The 21,591-nt window shown below is 33.7% G+C and overlaps 2 protein-coding genes across 3 annotated transcripts; one reads left to right on the top strand and one right to left on the bottom strand.

The window, feature by feature from the left end:
* Positions 1-99: 99 nt before the first annotated feature.
* LOC105317101 (UPF0489 protein C5orf22 homolog) lies at positions 100-2,766 on the bottom strand. Of its 2 annotated transcripts, XM_034455103.2 has the most exons (4): positions 2,454-2,764; positions 2,294-2,355; positions 1,735-1,860; positions 100-1,349 (listed from the first exon to the last, which is right to left on the bottom strand). In XM_034455103.2, the coding sequence occupies exons 1-4, from the start codon at positions 2,659-2,661 to the stop codon at positions 192-194; spliced, it is 1,554 nt and encodes a 517-aa protein (XP_034310994.2). In that variant the 5' UTR covers positions 2,662-2,764; the 3' UTR covers positions 100-191. The 2 variants fall into 2 exon arrangements, with proteins under 2 accessions (XP_034310994.2, XP_034310995.2); XM_034455104.2 differs by lacking the exon at positions 1,735-1,860 and having other exon boundaries at positions 2,454-2,766.
* A 2,753-nt stretch (positions 2,767-5,519) lies between these two features.
* Positions 5,520-19,722, top strand: LOC105348653 (ribosome biogenesis protein BMS1 homolog). The gene is made up of 23 exons (XM_011458189.4): positions 5,520-5,673; positions 7,503-7,713; positions 7,846-8,036; positions 8,122-8,201; positions 8,916-9,104; positions 10,692-10,834; positions 11,260-11,381; positions 11,577-11,776; positions 11,991-12,121; positions 12,205-12,301; positions 12,460-13,018; positions 13,432-13,592; positions 13,975-14,056; positions 14,217-14,339; positions 14,687-14,847; positions 15,135-15,323; positions 15,496-15,676; positions 15,989-16,047; positions 16,145-16,267; positions 16,443-16,590; positions 17,089-17,264; positions 17,761-17,913; positions 18,479-19,722. The coding sequence occupies exons 2-23, from the start codon at positions 7,547-7,549 to the stop codon at positions 18,686-18,688; spliced, it is 3,645 nt and encodes a 1,214-aa protein (XP_011456491.3). The 5' UTR covers positions 5,520-5,673; positions 7,503-7,546; the 3' UTR covers positions 18,689-19,722.
* The last annotated feature ends 1,869 nt before the right edge of the window (positions 19,723-21,591 follow it).

Below are 21,591 nucleotides of genomic sequence, written 5' to 3'. Positions count from 1 at the left end.
GAAACGTGATTTAATATCATATTTTTCCTACATGGCAAACTTGGTTGGTCTCAAAATAATTAACATGATATAAAAATACATGATAAAATTAAAACTTCATATTGTGATTTTATTTATTGTATAAGACAACTGGTGAATGCATATATATACATATAATCGAGATCAGTGTAAGGTTTATGTGGAACATAAACTTATGATAAAACTCTTGATTCATACCACCCCTTTCTCCCACCTAAAAGTTCATCATCGTAGTGCAACTTTAGTGGGGACAATGATTCCAAGCTTTCCATTATATCACTCTCTATTTTATTCTGAAATTCTCTTGGAACATAACCATCTCTAGAAGACCTGCACAATGTAACCATGGTGGGTAGAAGACGAGGTTTCATTGCCTCAAAGATTTCTTTCAGACCCAACGTCCGCTTGTTTATCTCAGGTAGTGTAGTATTGTGTTCAATAACTAGTGTCCTATTAGGTGTATTGGCCCCCATACAGACGTGAAACTCGGCAGCTTTGGTCATGTCGAGACCACGTGACTTTGACGTGGTCAAACAGAAGCCCACTTGTTTGATGGCCGTTACCTTTCTCGGATTCCAGGATACCATTGTTTTTACCAGCTTTCTCAGTTGCTCCTCTTTGTTTCCCTCCTTTCTCTGTTTCTTACCACATACTAAATGTTTACTATTTCTTTGAAGTATGTTGAAATATTTGTTTTGAATTGATACGTCCTTTTGTTGGCATTCTGTTTTCTTTTCAAGACAACCAGAGGTCATAACCTCATCTAGCAATTGTGAAAGTAAAGTATCAGCTTCCTGTTCTTCTTTCACGTTATTTGGACAAAATATACTCCCTGTTATCTCATTCAAATCGTCGAGTTCTTCCTCAGTAAAGCCAGCATTCAACAGAGGTCGCGATGCAAAGGTACAAGCATAGAAGTCTTCGTCTATATCCAAAATAACACCGTTTTCTCTGAAGTTTTCTGCTTCCTTTCTAAAAACATCAGCCGCCAAATCCTCACTGATTTCTTCGTGTAGAAACGACATTTCGATCTTGCACGTCTTCCTGTCTATCACAACACCCTCTGGAAAGTCGGCCTGCCTCTCCAGAGAGGTGGGAAGTCGTCGACACTCCTCTGTTTTACTCACTGACCTGTCCGTATTCTTGTTTGTGCTCAGGCTGTTGTGGCAGAAGCAGAACGTTCTACGCTTCATTTTGGGGATCAAGGTATCCACCATCAACCAACCCACGTTGATTTCCGATAGGTCACGTGCTTTGTCCTCGTGGTTTACTTGGTCCCAGCGGGGCCATACCCAGATGACTTTGCTGAACATACCCGCCATGGCTGCTGACTGAAATTGATGTTCAATAGATATATTAGAGTTAATGTATCATGCTACAATACACCCCCCCTCGTGAATTTAGTATTAACTGATTAAGTAGATACCGTATTATGTGTATATATATATATATCTCCATTGTTAATGTTTACCATCCATCTGTCATGTTAATTTTGAATTTGCTAGGTTGGTGTAAATGCAAAATTATGACTATTCACTATACATGTATCTAAGTTTGAAATTCCGTGATTCTGAACGTATGTAAGTTAAAACTTATGTATGTTAATTGTATGTATACTTGTGATTTGATATCAATTGCGAATGTTGGTATGTATTAAAATACCGATTATAGAATTAACGTCCTCTAAATAGTTCTAAAAAGGTTCACATTACTCACTATGATGAAGAGGTCGTTAGCCTGCATATAGTACTCTAGCTCTTTACTGTTCTTGGGCCAGCGTAAATAGGGAAATTTTCTGAAAGACTGTGGTAGCCCCATATCGCTGTGCCCATCGATGTGAATCTGTCAAGATTGACTTAAATGGCATAAAACAATTCAAAACCCGCTATAAGTCAAGTCATTAGTCTTATATCTAAACACATATCTCACATATTAAATATGACTCAAAATTGCTCCAGAATGGCAGAATCCATGTAGGTCCAAAACATGCATATGCAGAAAAGCACAGCACGTGCAGATTAAGGGGGGGGGGGGGGGGGGTTAGCACCCCCCTCCCCTTGGAAATGTCATGTTGTAAATTTGAATTTACCGCAAAGTATATACAATATGACAGAATATTCAAAAAAATTTTAATTCACATAGTAACTGAAAATAGGCCTCATGACCCATCCCTTCACTGCAAACATAATTATCCCTCGGACCCCCTCCCCGCCCGGGAATATGTTCTGGATCCGCGAATGCAAGTACATGTACTAGTATGATGCAAAGTACTTACCAAAGTCAGTCCTTTCTTCTCTATCAAATGACCGCTACTACTGTTAAACCAGTACGGTATGGCTATCAAAATAAATTTGATTAATATTCATCAAAACACATTCATTCTTTTAAAACAATCGAGAGAGAGAGAGAGAGAGAGAGAGAGAGAGAGAGAGTACCTTCGTGGTGCTCCTCAAATATGAAGACATCGATGGACGGCGACGTTCTATAATTATCCTCCACAGACCATTGCCCCACGATATTTTTACTGGTGTAGAATGAGTAATTAATGTATAATTTCCATAAGATAACGACGATGACAGCAGACACAATAGAGTACAAAACACACCGTGGTTTTAACAGAAAACCTGTCCGTTGTCTAGACATCTCTGTTCACTAGTCTACAGTACGTTTTCTGAACGTGCTTAATTTAAGATTCGGTCAGCGAAGCCATCCTTAGAAATTACGGAAGTAAAACTCTCACGTTGAAGTAGACACGTGGGAACCGACGATTTTAATGCGTGACAAACAATGCTAATTTATTATTCAGATTAAAATTTGCATCAGGCTGAGTGTTTGTTGCTTTTATTTCATTTCATTTTCATATATGTGTTATGTAATCTGCACTTGGCAGTACATTTATTTTCTAACTTGCTGCCCTATGTAGAACGATATTATTTGCACACAGTGTACATGTATATCTAAAGACTAAGTACTTTTCTCCAAAATCATTTCGATTCATAATGTATAATATGTTTATTATACATATGGAAAAATAGAATTTTGTTGCATTCTTGGCAACCATTTTGGTGCCTTTGGTTAAAAGAATCAAGTATATGAACAGGAATATACATTAACTGTTATGCACTCATGAATTTATCCCATTCTAGTGTTAGTTATTTACATCATGTATGATTTGAACAAGATAATATTTTATCTATATATATATACATTTCTATCATATACTGAGTTTTACAGATGTCTTTGTCTCACATTACATGCCCCTTATGGTCTCATTTTGTCTGACGTGTAAAAAATCACATGGGGTGCATTATTATCAATAAATATAACATGTTTGTATATATTCAATTTCAATTGATAGAAATTCAATAAAAACCAACTTGAATGCAGAGATACATGATTGTTACGTAGTATACCCATCATTTGGATCCTGTTTAGATATAGATATTATATATTACTGCGCAGCAGTAGGGAGTTTGCATTTCAGCTTTTATGTTCTGAATACAATTCCTGGGGAAAGCAAGAAAAATCTTAACCGACTTAGATATATGTAAAATTGCTCTTAGAGCTACAGTAGGTATAAGCGCATCCTAGAAGTCTATTATTATCTTTTATTCTTTTTATTTTTTATGAGACTGAAAACATAGCTAATACTGGAAAAATCAAACTCATTTATTAAAGTTACCAAAATAGGCCTCGCACACCCACTCTCCCAAAATTATTTCTTGGACCACCCCATGGGGGGCGGGGGGGGGGGGGGGGGGAGAGGGATTAGGGGGGGGGGGTAGGTTTAATCTTAAATTACAACTTCATATTTAATTTTTCCATTTAAATCCATTTGATAATTTTTTAAAACAAGTTAGCAAAAGTACAATTTCACGAGTACATGTATATTTTAACAAACGATAAGAAAAAAAATATTGCCGAAGTTTTGATGGTATTGAACACACACCCTTGAAGCCTATTTTTATATAGTTTTCTTGGGTCTGGTACTCGAACCACTGAGCAATTTCAATCACAGCGAAGTGTTATTTAAATGCTATATGGGACTTCAGCCACGAATCTACGGACTTCTATTATTTTGTTTAAAAATTCCAATTATTGGGATACAAAATGATATTTTTTCCCCAATAAAATGTACAGTGGATCATCGCTCCCTGTTTTTTGTTGATCGGAAATCGGTTCGTTTTCCAGTAAACCTTATTTAGTCTACGAAAAAAATATAAAGCACATACACATTCTATGAAATAATATACAATGAAGTTCAAATTAAACGTGACACTATTTGGAGGTTTTAGTAAGCATAGGCCAGTTTACATCGATATACATGTATGTATTTATCGATAAGGGTTACAGATAGATGTTATGTTAGGTGGCAGGGGACAGTTTTTTTTTATACAATTCATTGTAGCCAAGGGATGCATGTCTTCGGAACTCTGTAACTAGAATTTCCTCAGTTCCCATTCAGCACAAATACCTTTAATTCACTCTTTATAAGGCCAATCACCAATTTCTGAAGAAAATTACTAGTCAAAACCTGTAAAATTCTCTACATACTGGTTTTGATGAGATTTTGACCCTTTCATATTTTGCTAATTTTTCATGATTTTTCAGCTTTTTAGACCTCCCCCAGTTAATTCCCTGCAGAGGGTTGACCTTCCGTACCGCGTGCATGTTGCACTATCACATGTCAGAAACTTACCGCTGTATAGTTTACAATGTCCCATCCACCTACTTTTCGTGTTATTTTACCTCCCGTCTGTAACTTGCAATTTCACTGTGTAAAGTCAGCACAACAGTCATAGCCGCAGGTTTCGCATTTTACCTCTGATTCTCATGTACCTAACATAAGGGGCCTACATATTGCATATCAATTTCAACAAGAGACACCCCTCTAACTAATGATAATCATTAAAAATCAGTTCATGAATTTTAGCAACACTCATAAGCCTTCAAGTACAGCAATTCTCATTTTAACAAAAATATTGTACTTTATTCGAAACTGTCCCTTGCTACCTTAAATATACATTTTTTCAACGATTTTTCAAAAGAATTTTCAGATTTGTTGATTCATATTTTAAAGTATCTTATCTGTCCTAATAAATGAATTTAACACGCCTCATTTAACCCCCCCCCCCCCCAATGCATAAATCATAGTGTGAAAGAAGCTGCATTACACAATTCACTGAACTGATAAAAACTTTGCCAGCTTTGTGAGGACAGTCGTTAAAACATAGAATTTAGATAATTTTTAATTACTCACATTGTGTTGATAGACTCATCTGAAAAATCATTGTTGATAGACTCAAAAAATCTGATAAATCATTCATTTTAATAATAATATATTTAACCATAACGCAGGTAGTTTTGATTTACTTTTGTTTTAGAAACGAGAATAATATAACGACCGACTTAACTTTTTTAGCTAGCGGTAAATATAGTATCTGAGAGACCCATTATTTCATTCAATTTTCTTTCAAATTCGAGACTTTATAGCCCCCAAATTATCCTTTTTATAGAAAATAATACTGAAATCTACATTCGAAAGAATTCGAAATTTGATGATTCAAATAAGGCTTCTACACAAAGAATATTTCGTACATATTTATGTTTCTATATTTACCGACAGCTGCAAGATGGCGACCTCCTGTGGAAAACGTGAGAATTTCTTCTGATTTTTTTTTTGCATAAAGTTACGAAAAAATTAATTATTAGGTACTTTTCGGGAATTATATTGCTACTTAGATATAAGGTTGTGCAGAACATTTAATGTTTACACATGTAAATTGAAATATGCGGTCTTATATATGGCACATCTACACATGTCAAAGATTTTTATGATACATGTATGTTTTACGTGCGATCGTTGGAGCGAGCGCAACACAAATTTGAATTAAATACACACAAGTGCATAATATGTTTTTTTATGCGACCGCTGGGGCAAGCGCAACATAAATTAAACAGTCAGTACTGTACAGAATGGTATTAATTAAAAATGAATTAAACAGGTTAATCGCCCAAATGGGATATAATAACCCGTTTGGGATATAATAGCCCAAATGGGATATAAATTTTAAGTGCAAAATATTAAAATTTTTGATTTTGAAATTTTTGTTTTGGATATACTGAGGGATCAATCTCCGTAACGGTACTGTTCCAGAAAAAGTTGTTTACCAAAAGTTGTTGCATTTCATCTATTCTAATGCGGATTTATATCAAAAATTTCAAAATCAGAAATTTTTATTTTTTGCACTTAAAATTTAAATCCCATTTGGGCTATTATATCCCAAACGGGTTATTAAATCCCATTTAGGCGATTGGTCCCAACCTGTTTAATTTATTTTTAATTAATACCATTCCGTGTGTCGGAATTTGGGGGAGGAAATGATGCACATGTCAGCAAGTCATATTAGGTATCATGCCGTCATGTGTTTTTGATAGTCTATTTTGGCTGTGTGAGTTTACCTCAAAATGATATCATTTTAATTACATGTACTTACAACACTGGACATATGGAATCTCCTTTCATCTTAAGTTTATACAAATGTACATCTATATCACACAAGATATTTTGCTACGTGCAAAGGTTTAAATCACACAATTACTCAAGAGACTAATAAAAAGCTTTATGTTTTACTATAAATTTTATAATACATGTACCGTTAGTTAACAAAACTGGCTGAAATCTCAATTATATAAATATCACAATATCTATATTTACACATTGTTTGGTAATCGTTTGGTAAAATACACCTGTGATGGTGTAATTTCATTCTAAAATTATATCATGACTTTGTATTGTTTTTCTTAGTATTGAAGCTGAAGAGTGCTTTAGAGTAAGCTTCTTCTAAATTAAACATGTATAGCATTTAAGTCATGAAATGTACTTATGAGGTAAATTAAATAATTGAACTATTTAGGTTGAAATAAATGCTTTAAAAACAATTCAAAATATTAATAAATATATTCGTTAATAAGGTTATGTTTTTTTGTTTCAAGTATTATTGAAGAATTTTGCAGACGAATAATACTATCAGAAATATATGACTCCCATTTTCATTGGTCAAATGCGGTACATGTATTATGCTTATTTATACCTAAAAAATAAACTGCAAATGATGACATTTTTTGTTTTGGTATCGGCAGTTTTTTAATGCTATGTCTTACTAGGTTTAAAGTGATATACACTGTAGTTTTAAAACTGTTGAATATAGAGAGAGCCATTAGAGGCAACGTTTATAATTTATTAGACCTTCGCAAACCCATGACGCAAGGATACAGTTTTTTCACGTACTTAGCATATGTGTTGCTGACTTTTGTGTTTTTAAGCATTTTTATTGTCAAATGAAAAAGATACATTTGTACACGTTGTCTATTGAGCCCACTTAGCACTCGCTAGAACATTAGTTAAATTATGTAGAGGTTAAACCAAAGAAAATCGATCGCTGATGACATCAGAAGGTAAAATGATTTAATGTAAATTTCAGGTATGATGAAATAATTCATTTGGTTGAATTGATAAATTACAAAAATGGAGGAAGATGGTAATCAAAAGAAACATAGGAAACGTCAGGCAGGGCCAAAGGCTGAGAAGAAAAAGGCAAAGAATAAGCACCAGCAAGAGTTAACTCCCCAGCAGAGAAATCCTAAAGCGTTTGCCATTCAACATGCCCAAAAAACTGCCAAACTTATTCGCAGGTTTGTTGGAGAACTTTTGATTGGATCATGTACATGTCAGTTGAATTAAAGATAATGGAATGACATTTTAAGTTTTCTTGCATTAGTTACAACAAAAATAAAATATTATTGTTCTCTTGTAATTTCTTTTAGGACACAGGATATCAAAACCAAGAAGCAGCACATTCCTTTAGTGGACAGGACCCCTCTGGAGCCCCCACCAATAGTGATAGCCATTGTGGGGCCTCCAAAAGTGGGCAAATCTACCTTGCTACAGTGTATTGTCAAAAATTTCACCAAGCAGCGACTTGCCAATGTACAGGGCCCAGTCACAGTGGTGTCAGGTAAAGAATTTGTAATATCATATATACATTGTGAATACAAATATAAATTCGTAGAACTATGTTAATGGATATATCTTATTCATAGGGAAAACACGGAGACTGACTCTGATGGAATGTAACAATGATATCAACAGCATGATCGACTTGGCCAAAGTCGCAGACCTGGTCAGTATTAAATCTAGAAGATCCATAGACATAACAGAAAACTTAATGTAGAATCTATACAGAAATCATTCTCAGGATCAGGGCATGACTTTGAAGGCAGAATAAAACAGTTCTGCTGATATAAGGCCTTGTTTATAATACACAGCCATTTCAGACAAAATTCATTGTTAAATAGGTAGTTGGTATTTAATACCAGATGTACAAAGTAACAACATTTTCTTCACAGAGTATCATTTTGAATACCAAGATCTAGCTTTTATAGTGTGCTATTTGTAATCAAGTTAAGTTTGGTGTAAAATCCTTTATATGGAATGCATTTGATTATCAAATTTTTAAAAATGATTGATTACATGTACTTCAACATAACCTTAATTAAATAAGAAAAATCTGACTACTTTATTCTTTATTGGGTAATAACTGCCTACAAGTACATTTGATAAGTTGAAGAACCAAATACTGGAATTTGAGAATTTTTTCGTTTGATTTGTTTATTTTTGTGTTATTAAATTTGGAACATACAAATAATTATATTCATGTGTACGGAGTACAAAACGGAATTGTGTCTACTGGTAATATCATTACAAAAAAACAGCATTCCTCCTCCCCTGCCCCCCCCCCCCCCCAATTTTGGGGATACATATTTTATACATTCAAGTACTTTGATTTGCCGAGGACAATATCAATTCATTCTTGTTTTTCAACTTCAATTTCCAGGTATTACTTTTAGTTGATGCAAGTTTTGGTTTTGAAATGGAGACTTTTGAGTTTTTGAACATTTGCCAAGTTCATGGTTTTCCGAGGATTATGGGGGTGTTGACACATCTAGATGCTTTCAAGGATAATAAACAAATGAGAAAAACAAAGAAAAGACTCAAACACAGATTCTGGACCGAAGTCTATCAGGTAAACTGTTTGTGGGAAATAATATCTACAGGCTATCACATATGGTCAAATGCTGCTATATTGATATACATACTGCACATAAAATTGAAAGGGAAATTACTTATAACAGTTTTTTATTTTTCAAGTTAAGGAAAGAATATTGTAAGAGTTTCCTTTCTTGATCCATAACTGTGGTGTGCAAAACAGGCTTTATTTCCTGAAATGTAACAGAAAAATATACCTTTATTGATGGATGGGTCAGTAAACGAAAGGAACTGCCATTTACAGATGGTCCAAAAGAACAGCATTTTAACCTTCAAATTCTCTGCTAATGAAAGTTTCAAATAAACATTGCTTAAGAATTAGTACAATACAGACTTTCCTCTCATGATGTATAATGGTCAAAAGAGATGTATCAAGGCAGAATTTTATGGCATTAAGGGACAGTAAAAATAAACAGTTGAGTGTATCCAGATTGCTTAGAGTTAATAATGTAATGAATCCCATAAATGTTTGCCTCCAGTTATGAAAAAGAGGTAGATTTAGAATCCAAAATAGGTAGCATTGCACAAAGTCTTTTTTGTGTATATTTTAAAGCACTGATTTTTATACTATATATCTAGATACGGTCTCGGAAATATAAAAAAGAATATCAACTAAGATAAAAAAGACTTTAGTAATATCAACACATCATGACATGCAAAATAAAGTTTGCATGCATTTACTATTAATTAAGATTTTTTTACGGAGGAAAAAAATCTTTGTGTGCAGAGACTTTAACAATTGCCATTGTTGAGGATTACTAATCCCTGGGAAATCATTCAGTAGATGTAAATTGAAATAATTGTAAAAACAGCATGTTATTCCCAACAACAGCATGTTATTCCTAACCTTTTCAGCATTAATGGTAGGTAATAGAATCACTGTTGAATACTTATCTATTTAATCATTCATCAGAAAGATATTGTTAATAGTAATTACTGTAATATTGGCAAACTTCAAACTCATACATGTATTTCATCTGATACTGCTGATCCAATTACAATATTTATATCTGATGGTTTGTTAATTCCTATGATGACAACAATTAATGTAAAATGAAACCTGACTACCAAACTGAAACATCTAATTGCAGTCTGATCAATTGAGAACCCTTTTTTATGTCTTGCTTAAACCCAGGTTTAAACTCTGGACATTGACCATTGGATTAAGTGTTGTCAGATCAATACCTTTAGAACTCGTTAATGGACAGACATCAAACTTGGTACACAGGTGCCCATTAAAAAGTATGTGATCCCTATTGATTTTAAGGTCGTGTGGTCAGAAGTCAAAGGTCATACTACTGGAACTTTGGACATTAAAAGTAGACAGTGATGTTCACTTTATACATTTTTATTCCTTTGCTTGACAGACATTGAACTTGATATATTGGTAACCATATATGATAAGGAGTAGGTGGTCCATGTTGTTCTGAAGTCCAAGTTCAAAGGTCAATTACTCAGGACATCAGATCAGACCCTTTTAAAAAAGTTGAACTTTTTCAATACATGTATTGCAAGAGTGCTAGTGTCATACAAATAATGCATGGTGTGGTTCCTTTTTTTCAAGGGTGCTAAGCTATTCTATCTGTCTGGAATGGTGAATGAAGAATACCAGAAGACAGAAGTACACAATCTGTGTCGGTTCATCTCAGTCATGAAGTTCAGACCACTGCAATGGAGGCTTACTCATCCATACATTGTTGTAGACAGGTAAAGTTATCCCTTCCTCAGCTAAATCTGATCATTCAACTGATATTGGAGATTGATTCCTAATTTGTTCAACTCAGTCTGTTCAATAATTTATGATCAATCATTGAATTCATTTGACATTTGATTAAACATTTGATGTTTATTTAAAATAATTGTTTTGGATATGATTCTACTGAAATCATGGTATATATGTCTTCATTTAATGTTTAATGGAAAAGTGGTTATTGAAGCTAAAAAATATACGCAAGTATTAAATACGCAGATGCATGCTTTACCACACTAAAGGTTTAATTTTTTTTAACATACAAGGGTATTTTAGGTGATTTTTAGCTTGCCGCGTAACTTTTGTAAATCCTACATGTAAATGATCACTTTTACGGTAGTTAAAATAGAAAAAAATTGATAGCTAATTATTATTGATGTAGAATTGAAGACATCACAGACCCAGAAACCATTCGACAGAAGCCAAAATGTGACAGAAAGTTGTCTATGTATGGCTATGTGAGGGGGACACATCTCAAGAATCACTCCATGATCCACCTTCCAGGTAACCTTTGTCCTCCAATGTACAATCATCACTGCATGAATGTTCCATCTGACAAATGCCATTCCTATTGTTTAATACCATGGTATTTTTAAGAGATAGAAGATAGAATGAAGCAATGTTTTTTTTTTTATGGGGCAACTGAATGTACATCAAACTCTTGTTTAATATAATTAGGGCTGTATGTGATGTTTTCAGGTTGTGGGGATTACAGTATAAGTGACATGCAGAGTTTACCGGACCCCTGTCCAATGCCGGACAAGGAGAAGAAAAAGACGCTCCATATTAAAGAGAGGCTGATCTATGCCCCTATGTCAGGAGTGGGCGGGGTCATATATGACAAGGATGCTGTGTACATTGATCTCGGGGGCAGTCACTCCTTAAAGCAGAATGTGGAGGTACTGATCAAAGCTTGAAGACCCAGATCAAATATGTGCCCATGTTAAGTATTTTAAATGGCACCATATATAAAACATGTAGTTTAAAACCATTTTGCTTAACATATATGTACATGTAATTGTATTCACTAGGTTTAATTGGATAAATACTGGTAATTGAATAATATGGAATAAAAATGTAAGGCAGAACTTTAAACATTTCTTTCTTTATCAGGAAAATGATGAACCTATGAATGAATTGGTGGCCTCCCTAATGAATGTAAACAATCCATTGGACCAGAAAATGGGCACTAGTCAAATGACCTTGTTTTCTAACACTGCCCCAATCACAGAGGCAGACATTAAGTAAGTGCTGTTGTATATTTGATTAGTGAGAACATTTATTTCAAATATCACTATAGTAATTGATTGGATATTAATAATTTTAGAGAGGATTCTGAGGCAGATGATGAGGAAGGAACTGCAAGGGTTCGAAGGTCAGCAGACTTTAATGATGTTGCTGCAACCAATCAAAAACAGGAAAAGGTATTTTATAATATTTTGACATCAAAATGAAAGTAAGATTCTTGAGGTGATAAAAGGAAGCAAGAAGCGTTTAATGATGTTGAAATATTTAGTACAGTTTGTATGGAGAGGAATTGTTGTATCTAACATGGTGTTTATGTTATTTTATGTACCATCAGCAAACAGAGGACTTGGTGTTTGATGACAGTGATGAAGAAGAAGAATCCTTTAATCTGTTTTCAAATTCAGTTAAAAATCAAACTGTTTCAAGTTCTGAGAGGACAGGAAAAATGGAGGAAAGTGTAGGTAGTGAATCTGGATCGGATTCAAACAGTGACTCTGATGATGAGGAGACTTCATCCAAGAAGTTGAAATTATCAAGGACTACAGGTGATTCCAAAACTGCAAATTCCTCAGAAATTGTTGGTGCTAATGTAACTTTATCCTCCAGTGGTAAAAATGTTGATACAGACACACCTAAAGGATTGAAATCTGATAACTCCAATAGTGAAACAGAAGATAGTGATGATGATATGGAGGAGGAGGAAGATGATGAAAATGAAGAGGATGAAGAAAGTGAAGAGGAGGAGGATAGTGGTGAAGATATAAGTGATGAAGAAGAAGAGGATGAAGAGGGAAATTTGAAATGGAAGGCCAATTTAGCTGCTGCAGCTGCTGAATCATTTAAAAAGAGACAGACTGAGAGAATAAATTACAGGAAGCTGATCTATGGAAAAGGTAAACACAATCAGCAAGGACCCCAAATATAAAAGTTTGGATACAGCTATACATGTAGATATAATAGAAACTGCCATACTGTAGTTCCTTATGTTACGTGAATACTAATTCCACGAATCGATGGTTTTGCATCAAATAAGGAGAACATAAAATCATGAACGCTGAATTTTTATCATAATTCCAAATATTTTACATCTGTCCAAAAAATAATAGTGAGATTTCAAAATCTGTGGGATGTGCTTCTTGCGATTTTACGCAGATAATAATTCCTCGCGTTTAATTAAAAATGTACAGTAGATGAAAATTCTGTTACATATTTATATGTATCACACTGTTTTTATAAAGTTGATCTCAAAGAATGTTTTTAAAAAAAAAGTGGTTTTGTTTCTATAAAATTGTCCATTTTATGAAAGTTGAGGAAGATAAAGAAGGAGAAGAGGAAGATGATGAGCTGGGAGGGCTGTTCAAGGTGTTAAAAAAGAAAGATGAAAAGAATAACCCCAACATCTCAGCTAACATGACAGACAGTTCGAAATGTGTGCCTGATAAACTCCAGAGCTGGGAACTAGAAGAGGTAGGTCAAAAAGTCAAGAAGAAAAGGTCAATAGCATTTACTTTGAGGAAAAAAGTTTTTAAAAGTTGTATATTCAAGAAAGTGTTCTTGTAACTTGAAAGTCAAAATCATGCTGGTTGGATTGGTTACCTGAACTGTGCATATGTATCTTGAATAAATACCTCAAAGTACATTTCTATCTGCATGTATATGAAACAGGCATTGCCTTTGATCATGGGTATATGCTACATTTATCTCATGCACATTTTTTATATTTGAAAATTTCTGTGAAATTGTGTGTGGGATATGGCATGTTAAAACGTAACTACATGTACCAACCACATTACATTACAGGAGAAAAGTGTACACACAGATATGTCTAATACCATGAATTGTTTCACAGATTCAGGATTTGATCAAAGACTGCTTTGTGACAGGAAACTGGGACAAGAGTGAGGATGCTAAAGCACTCTTAGAACAGGATGGTATGTTCATTTATTAAGAGGAAAAGCAATAAAATTTATATTCTGAAATAGTTCAAATCTATGAAATGATTTATATACTGAAACAGTTTAAATCTATAAAAAGATTGTATACTCTGATAGTGAAAAGGTTCACATCAAAATGTATGTTACGATTCTGTAGATGAACTGTTTGGAGACTTTGAGGATCTAGAAACTGGAGAGATTCACCATGGTGATGGAGAGGATGATGTAGATGATGATGAAGAAAATGATGATAAAGAAGATGATGAGAATGCTGATGGAGGTAAATAAAAGGGTGTTGTGTATATTAAAATATGCAATTATCTAGTGAAGAATTCTTACTTTCCCTTTGAAAGCACCATCTTGTGCTGCAACTCCTTAAATACTCTGAATTCATTAGAATTCGTGGTGGTTCAATTTTCGTGGTATTCATGGATGGCCCTCTCCCACGAATTTACATCCTCAACAAAAACAAACTTGATGAAATAGTTTTCTTACTGAAACTGAAAATTGATGCATCCATGAAATTACATCCCCATGAATAAAAAACCACAATCCACAAACATTGGCCTTTAAATGATTCCACAGTATTACTCTCAATTTGAAATGAAACACTTTTCTTCCTTGAAGAACCATCAGTGAGGAAAAAGACTAAAGCGGAGAAGACAGCGATGGAACGTAGGATGGAGAAGAAGAAGAAGCTAAAGGAGTTGTTTGACAATGAGTATGACATGAAGGGCGATAACGAATTCTACGACAACTGGAAGCTGGCAAATGAAGAACAAGCTAAGGTATTACAATCAAACCAAATTTAACCAAAATTCTAAAACTACTAACATCTAAATGTATGTTTCACTCACAATGAATATAATGAGCACATCTGTGCTACACAATATATAATCAAAAACAACTTGAATACTATTTTTTTTAATTTATATTTTTTTCTACTTTGAAACAATGTACAGGTACATACAAATATTCGTAGAATAAATTAAGGTCTTATTATCTATTTATAAATTTTAAAGTTGTATTAAAACTTCATTTTCAACACTTTTTTTTTTTTTTTGAAACGTTTTAGTTGAACAGAGCAGAGTTTGAAAACATGGAAGACAGTTTAAGGGTGGGATACGAGGGGTTTCGGCCAGGGATGTATGTCCGAGTGGAATTAGACAGACTTCCATGTGAGCTTATCAATAACTTTGATGCAACCTATCCCCTCATACTCGGGGGACAGCAGAGTGTGGAGGGGAATATAGGATATGTACAGGTAAAAATGATTTTTTGTTAATTTCTTCTTTTTATATTAAAAAAGATGGAGACATTGATCATGTCTTTATCATTACTTCTGTTTTGTAGCACTATTCTATTAAGTTTGTCCCTGAACCTACATATAGAACTGTGACAACCTTTAATCTCAAATTTGTCATTGTTATGTACAGACTCGCTTAAAGAAGCACAGATGGTACAAGAAGATCCTCAAGAGTCGGAATCCACTGATTATCTCCCTTGGTTGGCGGAGATTCCAGTCCATCCCACTGTACTCGATACAAGACCACAACTTCAGGAATCGCCTTCTTAAGTACACGCCACAACATCTACACTGCCACGCCTGCTTCTGGGGTATGTCACCAGAGGGTTTTTGAGTTTTGATATTGCCAATAAAATTTTATGCTTTATTTACCAGACATGATTTCTAGTGCAATGTTATTAGCTTATAGTATTTTTCAATGGTTAAAATAATTTCTGAATTTTTTCTTAATCATGAAAATTATGAAGATAACAACTAACAAACAGATATACCGGTACAATGTAGTATGTTTTTGACAGGAATAATATGTCAAAATGTACTGTAGTTTAGATTCTAGTCTTTATTTTATTTCTGTATAATTTGTATGCTTTTAGGAAATACAATAATTTTCTTTTTTATGTCAGGCCCTATCACCCCCCAGGGAACTGGCTTGTTGGCTGTGGAGAGTCTAACAGGAAGTGAGGTAACTCCTTAATACTACATAGGCTCTTCATCATTCATAGAAAATATAAGAGGAATTAATAAATCAATTGTAATTTTTCCTAATTTTTTTTTTACAGCCTGGCTTTAGGATTGCTGCAACAGGAGTGGTCCTGGAATTGGATAAATCAATGCAGATTGTCAAGAAACTGAAGCTTACTGGAACACCCTACAAAATCTATAAGAAAACAGCATTTGTTCAGGTACATCGTAAAAGTCAGCAACATTCCCATATTTTTCATTACTCCAACTGTCCTCTTTTTAGTTTATCTCAAATTAGCAAACATCTCTGTGCTTGCAGACCCAGTCAGACCCAATCATCTAGTTCACTATTATTATAACTGGTAATTACATAGATTTGTGTTCTAATGTCCACAGGGCATGTTTAACTCCATGTTGGAAGTAACGAAGTTTGAAGGGGCCAAGATACGTACGGTCAGTGGAATCCGAGGACAAGTGAAGAAGGCTCTTAAGACCCCAGAGGGGGCCTTCAGGGCCACATTTGAAGACAAGATTCTCCTCAGTGGTAAGCCAACCATTCAATAATCAGATGTATACATGTAAAGAATACAGGATCATTTGAATGCAGTGGAAATGTTTCGCTATGTTAGATAAAACAAATGAATAAAACTTAAAGCTTACACTTTTTTTTTGCATCCTTTTAAAATTCAGATTTACTTATTTATCATATATAAAGGGTAGTGCAATTTTGGTTCATTGAAAAAGCATTTATTGGCCTAGTTGGTACCTATAGATAAAAATTAATTGCCAGATATTAAAAATTCTAATTTTCAAAAAAAAATACAGTTCCAGCAAGTTCTATAAGAATTCATATGATGTATTTCCTTGTAGATGAATTAAAAGTTTCCAATTTATGTATATATTGTGTCTTTACTTTGTTGATAGTTTCGATACATGTTATAAAATCTTCTTCCCTGAGTATATTGTAAACATTGTTTCAAATGCATACATCCATCTGTTGGTTTGATACAATCATGGAATTATTTCCTTTCGGTGATTGCAGATATTGTTTTCATGAGAACCTGGTACCCTGTGGAGGTGCCTCAGTTTTATGCCACTGTTACCTCCCTTCTGTTGCCCCCAGCAGAAAAGGCAGCCTGGGTAGGGATGAAGACCCTGGGGCAGTTGAAGAGAGAGAGGAGCATTATGGCTCCTCCGAAAGAGGACTCACTATACAAGGTGGGTAATAACAAAGAACACTAATCTTGTACGTGTGTGTTAAATATAGCGAAAAGATAAATCCATGTTTAAATTGATATACTGGTACATATATTCTTCAGAAGATTGTCATCATTGTACATGTATTATTACATATACATTTTGCTGGATATATGATTAATTGCTTTGTGAGAGTTGATGAAAGACTTACTTTTTTTTTAAACTTGTTAACAATGAACACTGAATCAAGACAAGTAAAGTCCTTGTCTAATATTTTAAAATAAAATTTAAGGTACCAGTCCTGTTTTATTGTGACAAAGTCTTCTATTATAAATACTGGGTCTGAATTACTGTTTTTAGATGAAGTTTACATAAGTTTGCATTGATTTGTTATTTGTGGCATTTTATTATTAGAAGACAAAAAAGGAAGAAAATTTAAAAATCCTAAAGTATTATTAAACATATTGATATGCAGAGAAGTTGAAAAACAGAAATGAAATTTTGGATTCATTGACAGCCTGTTGAGAGAAAGAAGAGGTATGAGCCAACTCTGAAAATCCCCAAAGATCTACAGAAGATGCTGCCATTCAAAGACACTCCCAAAGTGCTGAAGGCAAAGGAAGATCCTTATAAGAGAGTAGCAGTTATTCTAGAGCCCCATGAAGCCAAGGTTAGTGTAGTACTCATTCATTATTCTAGAGCCCCATGAAGCAAATGTTGGTAGTGTACACACATTATTCAAAAGGTGAATGAACCCAAGGTTAGTGGCGTACACAAACAAATCTTATTTTTGAACCCAAAATACCAGATATTGGTGGATTAAATACAATATATGTATTAACTAAAACTTGAGATGCACAATGACATGAAGATTGATTACCAGTAAGCTTAACATAAGTTTTACAAAGCTTAGATATGTGGTGATAGAGTAATTATGAAGCCCTACAAAGATAAAGTTGAAGGAATGAACAAAGTAGATTAAGTGGTTATTGAACCCTTTGTAGCCAGTGTACATGATATCATGTATTGAAATGTGATTGTTTTTCAATACAACCCTGATATTCCTGAAAAAAGTATGTTCCTGATATTTCCAAACAAAAGAAAAATCCTTTTTTTTTGGATAAAAAAATCATATGAAACTATTAGAACTTTAAATTAACATATTTTGAATTTGAAAAGCTCAATGGAAAACTACAATAGCCATTTCTCATTTGAAATTGAATTTTTTATTATAGGTTAATAAAATGATGAAGATGGTACAAAACCTGTATCGACATAAGTTGAAGTCAGATAAGATGAGAATGAGAGAGAGAGTGTCCAAACACCAAAAGGAGATGGATAGAATTGGGGTCATTAAAGCTAGGAAACAGAAGCAGGTCAAAAAGGACATATACCGGGCATTAGGCAAGCTCCAGAAAAAGAACGAGAAATACAAGAAGGATTGAGACTTTCAATGTTTTATTGTGGGATTATACATGTATCAATTACTCTCAGCTTTTAATGGATCAGAAAGTATATGTGGGAAGGATAGGATTGCTTTAATCTCCGACAGTAATTTCAAGCTCTTAATTATCAGGCTGTGACACTAAGGGGTATTTTTAGCAGTTTGCTTTTTATACCATTTGTTGTGTTAATGCCTCCATTATTTTTGTAATCAATTCCCTCATCCTGTTAAGAGCTTGAGAAGCTGTGATTTCATTATTCTGCTGTGTGTGGAGGTGCTCTTACTGTGGACAGGAAATACAATACAAACAAGATATAGAGAATTAGCCATCACTAATCTGGCCTGACAGTGTCAGATGGATATTGTCATATTCCATTAGTAACAAATGGTGTATCTTTGAAGTCAATTTTAAATGTCACCAAAATATTAAAATTCAATACTGAGTTGATATGTTATATTTAACTATTGATGTGTAATATATAGAAGTAGCTTTAGCTACAGAGCTTGATTATCTGAATGCTGGAACAGATGTTAGTTTTTGGAGAAGTTCAGAGCAGGTTTGAATGTTGGAAATGCTGACAAACTTTCATGTAACTGTGATACATTGTAATGATTGGAATCTTAAGGCTCAATTTAGATACAGAGCCTGATCTTCATTATCAAGGATGCCAAGAAAACTTTGTCTTACCACACTTAAACCTGCTTGAAGATATGATTTTTGATAAATAATATACCATAAACCGATTCCTATTCCAATGATAATGCATCATGTGTGCATTATTGTATTGTATGATGCAATATTTAATATACTATACAATGTGATATTGTATTTATATACAATTAAGCACAATATTGTATTATATGATAGAATATGATATTGTGTAGAAAAATTCAATGTTGAATCACATAATGATACAATATCATTGTATCATGTTATACAGTATTATATCACACTATACATACAACCGAGCCTGACGGCTCTCGCGCAGATATAAAGCGACCTTATTATTGTTACAAATAAACAATACATTTACGTGTTTATTTTAGGAGGACATCGCTTTTGCAATTTCATTCACTAACCAATTTACTTGACAGTACAAGTTCAACAAACCTTAATACTCGCAAAAACAGATGATTTGTTTTTGGTTCCTAAGACATGCAGAAAAATTAGATTAACAATACCAATTACATGGACTGTAAATCCCCTCAATAGAAAACGTTGAACTAAGATGCTGATTTTGTTCTGTTATGAATAATATTGCGACATTTCATTGAATGGAAAAATCTTACTACATGCTATTTACGTATATGCATGGCGTTATATAAACGCGAATTATTTAAGGAATGAATTCAATATTTATTTGTTTTTAACCGGGTTTTCCAACGGAAAAATCCGGTTATTAAAATGGTGAAAATGGCGGGTGGGTGGCTGCCAAAAGGGTACCCTCATTGTACGGATAACTCCTCCTACAGTTTTCAAGATAAGAAGTTGTTCTTTTGCAGATCAATTGTACATATATCAGAGGTGTGCATATTGCTAGGATTTTGATTTCCGATAACTTATCGAAAAAATACCAGCTTTTGAACTTAGTCATATTTTGGCAAAATATTGCATATAGGGTACCCTCATTGTACGGATAACTCCTCCTACAGTTTTCAAGATAAGAAGTTGTTCTTTTGCAGATCAATTGTACATATATCAGAGGTGTGCATATTGCTAGGATTTTGATTTCCGATAACTTATCGAAAAAATACCAGCTTTTGAACTTAGTCATATTTTGGCAAAATATTGCATATAGGGTACCCTCATTGTACGGATAACTCCTCCTACAGTTTTCAAGATAGGAAGTTGCTCTTTTGCAGATCAATTGTACATATATCAGAGGTGTGCATATTGCTAGGATTTTGATTTCCGATAATGTATCAAAAAAATACTAGCTTTTGAACTTAGTCATTTTTTGGCAAAATGTTGCATATAGGGTACTCCATTTCACTGGATACGGGTTGACATGGATTAAGGATACAGTTCACATAAAAGAAAACCCGGTTTGCTGTCACAGTGACAGCTTTTCACTTGTATTCGATATAAAATGGTTTGGGGCAGTTTACGCTTTATAACGTTAAACCGTGAAGCGATTTTTAAAAAAGCGTAAACTGTTTCAAACCATTTTATATCGTATAAAACTAATAGATATTGAATTCATTCCTTAATAATTTAATTCTGGTTGTAACGCTTTTCTGATTGGCTAAAAAATTATTTTATATCGTGTAAAGAATGTTGCCTACGTCATAGTAAGACTAACGTCAAAAACGCATCAATACGCCTGACGTTGCGTTTGAATTTTGTACAATTTTACGTCATTTTGAAGTTTAAATGACCGTTTTTATCTACAACGAAGAGTAAAAAAATTAAATTATAAGCAATGAATTCAATATTTATTAGTTTTATACGATATAAAATGGTTTGAAACAGTTTACGCTTTTTATAAACCGCTTCGCGGTTTATAAAGCGTAAACTGCCCCAAACCATTTTATATCGTATAAAACAAATAAATATTGAATTCATTCCTTAATAATTTATTTTTTTTTTACTTTTCAATGCATGTAGATAAAAACGGTCATTTGTTCTTAAAAATGACGAAAAATTGTACAAAATTCAAACGTTACGCCAGGCGTATTAATACATTTTTGACGTTAGTCTTACTATGACGTAGGCAACATTCTTTATACGATATAAAATAATTTTTTAGCCAATCAGAATTAAGAAATGAAGATAATAATTTTTCTATTGATCGACGTATCAAAGAAAAAATTGACCGGAAAAAAGTTTTCCGGTCAATTTTTTCTTTGATACGTCGATCAATAGAAAAATTATTATCTTCATTTCTTATCATTTAATAAAAC

The sequence above is a fragment of the Magallana gigas genome, chromosome 7 (assembly GCF_963853765.1).
Source record: "Magallana gigas chromosome 7, xbMagGiga1.1, whole genome shotgun sequence".
Classification (NCBI taxonomy): domain Eukaryota; kingdom Metazoa; phylum Mollusca; class Bivalvia; order Ostreida; family Ostreidae; genus Magallana; species Magallana gigas.
The sequence above is the reverse complement of the archived record's forward strand: the minus strand, read 5'-3'. Positions and strand labels throughout refer to the sequence as shown.

Coding starts and splice junctions, on each gene's coding strand:
- LOC105317101 (XM_034455103.2), bottom strand. CDS start 2,661: ATGTCTAGACAACGGACAGGTTTTCTGTTAAAACCACGGTGTGTTTTG. Junction 2,356..2,453: donor ATTTGAGGAGCACCACGAAG/GTACTCTCTCTC, acceptor TTATTTTGATAG/CCATACCGTACTGGTTTAAC. Junction 1,350..1,734: donor CTAACGACCTCTTCATCATA/GTGAGTAATGTG, acceptor CATCAATTTCAG/TCAGCAGCCATGGCGGGTAT.
- LOC105348653 (XM_011458189.4), top strand. CDS start 7,547: ATGGAGGAAGATGGTAATCAAAAGAAACATAGGAAACGTCAGGCAGGG. Junction 7,714..7,845: donor ACTGCCAAACTTATTCGCAG/GTTTGTTGGAGA, acceptor AATTTCTTTTAG/GACACAGGATATCAAAACCA. Junction 16,591..17,088: donor AGACAAGATTCTCCTCAGTG/GTAAGCCAACCA, acceptor CGGTGATTGCAG/ATATTGTTTTCATGAGAACC.